The 9,415-nt window shown below is 48.7% G+C and overlaps 1 protein-coding gene across 42 annotated transcripts in view; it reads left to right on the plus strand.

Moving 5' to 3' along the window:
* The window catches only part of OBSCN (obscurin, cytoskeletal calmodulin and titin-interacting RhoGEF), a 174,023-nt gene that overhangs the window by 35,171 nt on the left and 129,437 nt on the right, over positions 1-9,415 (plus strand). For 34 of the 42 annotated variants that reach the window (XM_037739751.1, XM_037739776.1, XM_037739758.1 and 31 more), the window contains exon 11: positions 8,382-8,545. The exons of 3 other annotated variants lie outside the window; for them this stretch is intronic. In XM_037739751.1, coding sequence (XP_037595679.1) covers positions 8,382-8,545 — 164 coding nt within the window. Of the gene's footprint in view, positions 1-8,381; positions 8,649-9,415 lie in introns of all 42 variants that reach the window. 5 more of the 42 variants (XM_037739755.1, XM_037739768.1, XM_037739769.1 and 2 more) reach the window with 5 other exon arrangements.

The following is a 9,415-nucleotide window of genomic DNA, read 5'->3' on the forward strand; positions in this document are numbered from 1 at the left end:
CTGGGCACTGGGGGCTCAACGGCAGGAGAGGATGGGTGTGCGCTGGGGGCTGAACGGGAGGAGAGGATGGGTGTGCACTGGGGCACTGGGGGCTCAATGGCAGGAGAGGATGGGTGTGCGCTAGGCACTGGGGGCTCAGCAGGAGAGGATGGGTGTGCGCTGGGTACTGGGGGCTCAATGGCAGGAGAGGATGGTGTGCGCTGGGCACTGGGGGCTCAGCAGAAGAGGATTGGTGTGCGCTGGGTACTGGGGGCTCAATGGCAGGAGAGGATGGGTGTGTGCTGGGTGCTGGGGGCTCAACAGCAGGAGAGGATGGGTGTGCACTGGGACGCTGGGGGCTCAATGGCAGGAGAGGATGGATGTGCACTGGGCACTGGGGGCAGGGAACCATGGTAACGAGGCTCACCTGGTGGAACACTGAGGAAGCTGAGACCACCCAGGAAGAGGCCCTAAGGAGCAGGAGGAGAAGCTAGAGTCGGGTTTTGGGGTCCATGAGGACTTCAATGCGTAGGTGACGTGCCTGTGTGAATGACATGGTGAAACAGGAACGGCTGGGGAAGGGCTGAAGGACCGCAGCATAGGCGACCTTAGCAGCAGCAAGGGCTCCATGGCTGCTCAGCAGATCTGAGGGGAGGATGTGGACACAGCTGGCATCTGTGTCCCTGAGCCGGGCTTTGAAGGGCAAGAGAGAAATCAGAGGTCAGATGCGGTGCAGTGAGGGCTGGTTCTGGTCGCTGCTGTGTCACGAGGGGGTGTCAGAGCCTCGTCACCTGCTGCTGTCCATCCATCTGCCTGACCCAGCAGAGCCACCAGGTCACCAGGGTGAGCTAGTGAAAGGCAGGCAGCTGGATGTGTCATTGTTTCCTTTGTAAAAATAAATTTGCAACATAAAAACACCACCTTTTGTATGTTGGACACAAATACGTTTTTAAAAAGGTTTTTAAAAATCCATCCTAAGTGTCCAACAGCAGATGCATGGATGAAGAATGTGTGTTGTATATTATGGTATGCAGGGGACACGATTCAGCTGCCACTTGTAACAACACGGTTGAAGCTGGAGGGTGTGAAGTGAAATAAGACATAAAGACAGTTACTGCACAACTCACGTGGAATCGAAAAACGCTGAATTTGTAGAAGTGGAGAGGAGAGTACCAGGGTTTGGGGAGGAGGGAGGTTATGGAGATGTTGCTCACAGTGTGCAAAGTTTCAGCTGGGAAGAATAAGTTCAGGAGATCTATCGCACAATGTGGTGGCCATAGTTAATGACAAGGTATTGTATTCTGGAAAATTCCTAAGAGAGTGGATTTTTAGTGTTCTCAGCACAAAACGATGCATACATGTTAACTAGCACAATTTAGCAATTCCACAGTATATACATATTTCAAAACACATTGACTAATATATACTTCTTGTGAATTTAAAAAATAAATTAAAAAAAGACCTGTATGATAAACTACAGAGAATGAGAAAGATGCAGTAAAAGAGACCATGTAGAAAAATTTCAGAAATGATAAGCAACCTGAATCCTAAAATTTCATAAGGAATCGTTGTAAGTGTAAAGAAAATAAATTCTCAGCTAGACATATCATAGTGAATTGTAGAAGGCCAAAAACCAAGAGGAGATCCTTAAAACTACTAGAGAGAAGAAGATTCTGACAGAACAACAGTTACCCTTCCTATGGATTTTTTACCCTTCCTCAGATTTTTCAGAGGAGCCCAGAAATGATGGCACAATCCCCAAAGCAGCCAGGGAAAACAGCTGTCAGCGTCTGTACCCAGCTACGCCGTCATTCAGAAGTGCGTGTGAAATAAAGACCATTTCAGGAAGTAGATTGGCAGAGTTTACCATTCACAAAACCTTCCTCGGAGAACTACCAGTAGATACACTTCACAAGAGGAAAGTGTCATCTAGAGTAACAGAATAGGTGCTAGAAGTGGTGATGTGAGGAAACCGAAGTAATGAAAACCTCCAGTCCCAAGGCCTGGGATAGATCATACCAATGACGATCGGCCCTGTAGAAGTTGTAGGCTGCATTAGCAGTCCTGTGTGTGGCTCAGCGCTGCGGCGCATTCTGCCAGTATTGCTTAAGGCATTATCCCTGAAAACACCCATGGATTGGTGTGCAGGTCACAAATTGTGCTTCTCTTTGTTTGTGTACTTAGGAGATCACAGCTGGTAAATAAATGCCAGAGCCTGAATTGAAACATACGGCAGTCTGAAAATTATCTGCAGAGCTTACAGCTTGCAGTGAACGCCAGGAACGAAGTACGCAGGCAGCTCCAGCTGAGCGGGGTTGGGGGGTGGCTCTTCCTAGAGACTGTGCCCCAGCATCCACCCACCAAATATTGACCCAAAGGGCTTGTGTTAACTGCAGACACCCACTAGATGGCCATTCGAGGCGGGTTGCTGAGGCACCTGTGACCTTGCACACACTCAAACTGCGTTCTCAGGACGCTGTTTTCACATTCCTTATCACACCACACACTCCACTCCCCGTCCTGTTTTCAGGGTCAAAGAGTTTCATGCCCATGCACAAATCACACACACAATGTCTCAGTATTTTCCATGCCTGGACCTCAAATGCCATGTACCTAAGCCTGGACATGCTGCCGTGTGCCCCCCACATCTCCCCCTTCTTTAACTCTTAGGGCATGCTGGTCATCCAATGCAAGGTAAGCCATCATTCTTCCCTGGTTGTAGACGTGTCAGGTGGTAGCACAGAGCCACCTGCAGGTGCCTAGCAAACAGATACGAGCGAGAATACGTATGGCGACCATCACCCAGATGTGTGTGTTTAACCCAGACCACCAAGCGTTTGGGTTTAACCGTTGAGAGCCTGCTTGTAATTGCCGAAGGGTGCTTGTTTGTAATTGCTATGACCATTCCTCAAGTTGTTTCTTTAATTCACACTCAAGAGTGGACCCTTCAGAAGACAAATAGTCATGATAAGCCCCTTGCAGGTATGCTTTTCTAAATAACTGCAATGTGGAATCTCCCTCCCAGCTCCAGGTTAAATTTACAGGCAGCCACAATCCTGCATGCTCTTTGAAGATCATGACATCGGTTATGTTTAACTGTGTAACGTTTTGATGAGACAAGCATGTAGCGTACTAGTTACTGGAAGAGACTTTAATACTACAAAGGATTGGTTCTGTCCTACGTTAGGAACACCTTGCCCAAACAGAAGTATATAAGGGTGCGTAGCACAAGTCAGGACTGTTTCAGTAACATTATTGTGCAGAGAGGGTATAGTTGCCCCCAGTAGTAATGTACTCACCATGTGAAAGAACCTGTTCAAAAAAGGGAAGTCGTAATCTCCAAATTTGGTGTGAGCAGGGCTTAAAGCTTATTTCCCTTTTAGTTATAATATTGTTCCTGAGAGCCCACACTCTGACCAGGTGATAGAATTATTGGAGGGACTCCCAAACCCAATAGTCTGATTTGCAGATAAGGTAACCATGGGGACCCCAATCAGGTAAGGTGTCATTATCAAGCAGGGCCCTTGGCACGGCGCAGACTTGTCTGCACGGAGACCAGCGGACAGCCTGGACTGTGTGTTGCCAGTCCCTACACGGATGGCGTTTAGGAAGATCAGGCACTTGTGTAGGCATTAGCGACCTCAGTGAGGTTAGTGGTGACAGCAGAAGTCAAGGTCAGATTTGCAGGCTTAGCATCTTTTTCAGGCTGATAGTACAGGTGCTCCTGAGGAATGAGAGTAACACACTTACCATGTGCTGTTGTAGAAAGACAGAGAGGGGGATTACTACACAGTAAAGTCAAGGAGTCATTAAGTTGAAGCCATCTCACATTTTCAGTTAAGGGGTAAGACAGGGGCATCTACTGACCTCCTGTCCGTAGTAGGTCAGATGACAAAGGTGGTCAGCATCCCACCATGTACTAACATTAAAAACGGGGACTCAGAACATGACTCCAATAAACATGACCTTGAGCGGATCCCACTTCGCAAAGGACAAGAACCACCAGCCATGTCTGTCTTACTCTCAGAAGTTTCCCCAAGTACCGCCAGATACGTAAGTCACCGGTTCTCCTCAGCCGCGGGGGCTGGCGCAGCGGCAGGCTGGTCGTTGCTCACCGATTCGGTTTCTTCAGCTGCCCTCGGATAACATCAGGTGCCTTCCGAGTCATCACCATCTGTTTCAGTTGATTCTACGAGTCCTGTTCTCAAGGAGAGACCCCCGTATTCCCCCTTTTTTATTTATTAAGATGTACTTTAAGAGCTTAATGAGCTTATTTACCAACGGCCTAACCAGTTGAGTTATAGGAAATACCAGTTTTGCGTTGTATGTGTTGAAGTTGCAATGCTTATGTAAATTGAGCACTAAGATAGTAAGGTCCATTATCAGTTTTCATAGTTTGTGGAAGGCCTAAGGTTATAACAGATTTAAACAAATGAGCAATTGCATCTTTAGTTTTTTCTCCAGTCCAGGGGGTAGCATGCATTAAACCTGTGTAAGTGTCCACAGTAACGTGAACAAGTTTAAACATTTAAAGGCTGGACACTGAGTAATACCAGTTTGCTGGGTAGCATTGGGCACCAGACCTTGTGGGTTGGCACGAAGCATGAAGGAAAAAGGAGAGAGAGAATGCCATTGGCAGTCAGGACAAGTTTTAATAATTATGTGAGCCTGAGCAAGTGTCGAATGAAACTGTTTAAGACTGCAAGTGGGTGGATCACAAGGTCAAGAGATCGAGACCATCCTGGTCAACATGGTGAAAACCCGTCTCTACTAAAAATACAAAAAATCAGCTGGGCATGGTGGCGCGTGCCTGTAATCCCAGCTACTCAGGAGGCTGAGGCAGGAGAATTGCCTGAACCCAGGAGGCGGAGGTTGCAGTGAGCCGAGATCGCGCCATTGCACTCCAGCCTGGGTAACGAGCGAAACTCCGTCTCCAAAAAAAAAAAAAAAAAAGACTGCGAGCATTCTGATGAAGAAAAGCATGATCAGCTTGAGCTCACGAAAAATGTGGGAAAGTCTGCAAACTGCGTCTGTGGTTGCGCCAGAGCAGCAGCTCCAGCTTTCCCTCCTGATAAGGGACCAGGTAACCTAGAGTGAGAGCAGAGATGGGTGACGTAAGGAGCCTGACGGGCACAGGGGAGCTCTTCATTCCTGGTGGAGCTAGTGGGGCTTCGTTGGTAATGCCTTTCACCTGTGCAAGATCTAAATGAGTAATGCTCTGTGCCGCTTCAGCAGCATCACTAACTATGTTTATGTCTTGGTGAGAAAAAGTTTGTAAGGCCACTCTGAGGGCACCTAACTCTGCCTGTTGCATAAGTGTTAAAATGTTCCTGGATTTCGTGTTGTCAGTTTTGCGTGGCGTCTTGCCACACTATAGCTGGCTTTTCAGTCTGTCTTGAACCATCTGTAAAGACCGTGGTGGTATGAAACAGAGGCTCAGACAGCAGTAGATACAAATGTACCAGGCACAGTTTGTAAAAAGTTCAGGAGCTCAGAGGCTGGCAAATGAAAGCTGATATTACCAATAAAGTCAGCCATTGCTACTTGTCAATCAGGATCACAAGCTGAAAGAGTGCGAAATGGTTCCTTGCTTAACAGTCGGGCAGGAGCAGCAGGGTCGTGTCTTGATCATTGGATGCAATGTTGGCGCCCCTTTATGAGAAGAGAAGCTATGAAATCTGTAGTCTTCTGTATGTTTTTAGTGGGATTATGAGACAGGGACATAACATATAAAATACAGGAATGGCAAAAGATAAAGCCTACCTGTTAAACTACGGCATGGAAGGGACAGATATTTTAAGTAATTTTTTTACCATATTTTGGTTCTTGAAAGTCATTAGAATGTGACTGCAAGTCGCCAAGATAATAAAGCCCCATTGAGTTAGCTTGCGTGTGTGAAAAAACAACAAAAACAAAACCGAACCCAAATACTTTAAAAAATGTTCTTCGGTGCTGGCCATTTTCCTGCGTCAGCCTTCAGCTGGAATGCTGGAGCTTGGGAAAGCACAGCTGTGGCCTGTTTCTTGCCACCTGCTCCGGGCTCCTTAGGCAGCCTCCCTTTTTAATAGCCTGCCACCTGTTGCTGCCTTTCCCCCGAGAGGAAGGAGGGCGGTAAGTAGCAGGAGGAGGTTTAATGACCAGTGGGAAGTGCGTGCGTGTAAGCACGGGGGCAGGCGGGAGGAGGGTCACAGGCTGGGAGAAGACCACCCCCTCATCCTCCAGGCCACTGACACTCCGAGCCACCCTGTTAAGTAAGGTACGGAAAATATACTGGGTTTTTTATGATTTTTACCACCCCCAAGCAGAGCGGCTCGGGGCGGAGCAGACATGCAGCACAGGGTCTGCTTTGAAGTGTCCTAGCCACGGTGTTTTTAAACGTTTTATAAAAAAGAAACTTTCCTTACTGCTGCGTCTGCCTTCTGAAGATGATGGCAGCAGCAGAGCTCGCCCTCCCCAGCCTAGTCAGCATTTAACATATGGCTACAGGAGAGCGCCCTCATTAGCGGGCTTCTCCCCCTGCTCATTTTCTCACCCCTGTGCCCACCTTAGGCTATTAGGGTCGGGGTGCACATAGACGGTTTCTTAGCCCTTTCCCTAGGGGCCAGGGAAAACAAGGAATTGCTCATCAGCTGAGACATGCGAGGGGTGTCAGGGAAGGGCAGATGTAGGAAGAGCAGTGGCACAGCAGGCAGCGGGCCACCTTCTGGGTGCAGTCATGGAGGCGCGTTCTCAGGGCCGGGCTGGAGCTGCCTGCAGCCACCGGGGACTTGGTCTGTGCCTCTTGGCATCCCTCCGTCACCACAAACCCAGAAGTGACTAAATGGGCACTCCATGGCATCTTAGCAACTCTCCTGCCCCAGGCCTCTGTGGGCAGCAAGAAAGCCAGCAGGCAGCAGACAACTTTCCCTTATACTCCAGGGAAACAGAAAAAAGACAAGGCCAGGAAGGCGGTGCTGGAAGTGGGAAGTGAGAACTTCCGTATCAGGAAGACGGTCACAGTCAGCCGCCTCCTTCCCTCCCGGAGGCCCCCATATGATCTGCAGACCATCTGTGTGGTGAAGGAGACGCGGTCACCCGATCATGCCGATGTTCGCTGAGCGGGGGTCTTATCTAAGAGCTGTCACTTAGCAGCCTCCACTCTCCATAAGGGGGATGGGAGGGCTGTTGCCCGGACAGGCCCAAGATGCAGGTCCCTTTAAGGGTGGAGGAAAAGGCTCCGATCCGCCCTTACCCTCACTAGAAAAATCTTCCTTATTTCCTGTAGAAGGGAACGAAGCAGGAGAGGGGCCTCTCCCTGTTCTTGTTTCTGTTTTTCCTTCTCCGTTAAATCTCCTGAATTCCTTTCAGGTGGTCGGACTCACTGCAGTCTGGTAGATAAAGAGGACACAGCAGAGAGCCTGCCAGCGCCCAGTGGTCCGATAGTAAGATTAGTGAATAACCTTGCTCGTGTCCTGTTTTCAGGCAGTGGCTGACCTGCCTGCCCCCATGACCCTGCATCTAGGGTTCCTTGATGAGGAAGCCAGGAGCAGTCCCCCTGAATTAGGAGCATAAGCTTGTGTGGAGCCCCAGGCTCTGCAGGGCACTCGGTAGCCTTAAGCAGCTGCTGCTCTGTTTTAAAAAAATGCTTTCTGCTCTTTGGTCATTTCTTGACCCATGATAAGCTAACTCCTAATATTTTACGCATGCGTGCCGTCCTCCTGATGGGAGCCAGGACTGTCCCTTACCAGGATTCCCCAAAAATTGAGCTCTCCTCCTTCACGTGTAAATTCAAGGTGATCACGTCAGGAACACCAGCTGCAGAGCTTACAGCTTGCAGTGAATGCCGAGAACGAAGTACGCAGGCAGCTCCAGCTGAGCGGGGTTGGGGGGTGGCTCTTCCTAGAGACTGTGCCCCAGCATCCACCCACCAAATATTGACCCAAAGGGCTTGTGTTAACTGCAGACACCCACTAGATGGCCATTCGAGGCGGGTTGCTGAGGCACCTGTGACCTTGCACACACTCAAACTGCGTTCTCAGGACGCTGTTTTCACATTCCTTATCACACCACACACTCCACTCCCCGTCCTGTTTTCAGGGTCAAGGAGTTTCATGCCCATGCACAAATCACACACACAGTGCCTCAGTATTTTCCATGCGTGGACCTCAAATGCCATGTACATAAGCCTGGACATGCTGCCATGTGCCCCCCACATTATCTAAGTGGGAGGCTTCAGATTCTGAGAAGTAACCTTTTGTCTGCCCCGTGCATCTTCAAAATGTCAAGTTATTTTTCTTGGGAAAGCCAGGAACAGGGCAGCCGTGTGGTCGCGCTGTCAGAGTTGTGAGGTCAAGAAGGTGGGCCCTCATTCAGTTCTAGTATTTGGGCTATGTCTGACCCTGTGTGTCCCACTCTGTCCCCAGAGCCCAAGGTGGTGTTTGCCAAGGACCAAGTGTCATGCAGGGAGGTGCAGGCCGAGGCGGGGGCCAGCACCACGCTGAGCTGCGAGGTGGCCCAGGCCCAGACGGAGGTGACGTGGTACAAGGACGGGAAGAAGCTGAGCGCCAGCTCGAAAGTGTGCGTGGAGGCCGCGGGCTGCACGCGGAGGCTGGTGCTGCAGCAGGCGGACGCCGGGGAGTACAGCTGCGAGGCTGGGGGCCAGAGGGTCTCCTTCCGCCTGCACATCACAGGTGGGTTTCTTGAGACCTTTCTTACATTCCTTAGGATAATTTTTAATGACGTTAGTGTGGAGGTGCCACCTAATTGCCTCTTTTCTCACAAAGCTTCCCCTATAATAACATCTAGCAGGTATAAATTTTGTGCCAAGGGCATAGGTTTTGTGAAGTGCTACTTGTCTTTCTGCTTGCTTAAACTTCAAAACAATTCTGTGAGAAAAACTCTGATTATTCCCATTTTAAGATAACACACAAGGAAGTAACTCGCCACAGTTCACAAAGCCAGAAAATTGCAGTCAGGATTTGGATCCAGTATTCTGGGATTATTATTCTTTCTTTCTGAAGAGTTCTATCTTCAGTATTATGTTAGCAGCTCTGCTGGTTTTATATATTCTTTTTTTCCTCATATGAGAACATATTTGTTCTCCCTTTGATTCTGTTTTATCTGGGTATGACATTACAGTTTAGCAGCTACCCATCCCCTGTAACATTTTAAGGTCATTCCGTTATCTTCTGAGTTTCATAGTTCTGTTGAAATATCAGCTATAAGATTTACTGTGGACATTTTAAGGGTAATATATCTTTCTTCATCCTGTTGCTTTTAAGATTTTCTTTTTGAATGTGCATCATGGCATTTTTTCTTTGATGAACGTAGGTGTGGTTTCCTTTGTCTTCATCCTGGTTGGAATTCGAGAGCATCTTGAGTCTGTGGGTTTATGTCTTTCATCAGTTGTTTTCTGTTACCGAATCCTGAAGCTTCAGTGCCTGTGAAGTGGGTTGGT

This window comes from Cebus imitator, unplaced genomic scaffold, assembly GCF_001604975.1.
Source record: "Cebus imitator isolate Cc_AM_T3 unplaced genomic scaffold, Cebus_imitator-1.0 Scaffold75, whole genome shotgun sequence".
Classification (NCBI taxonomy): domain Eukaryota; kingdom Metazoa; phylum Chordata; class Mammalia; order Primates; family Cebidae; genus Cebus; species Cebus imitator.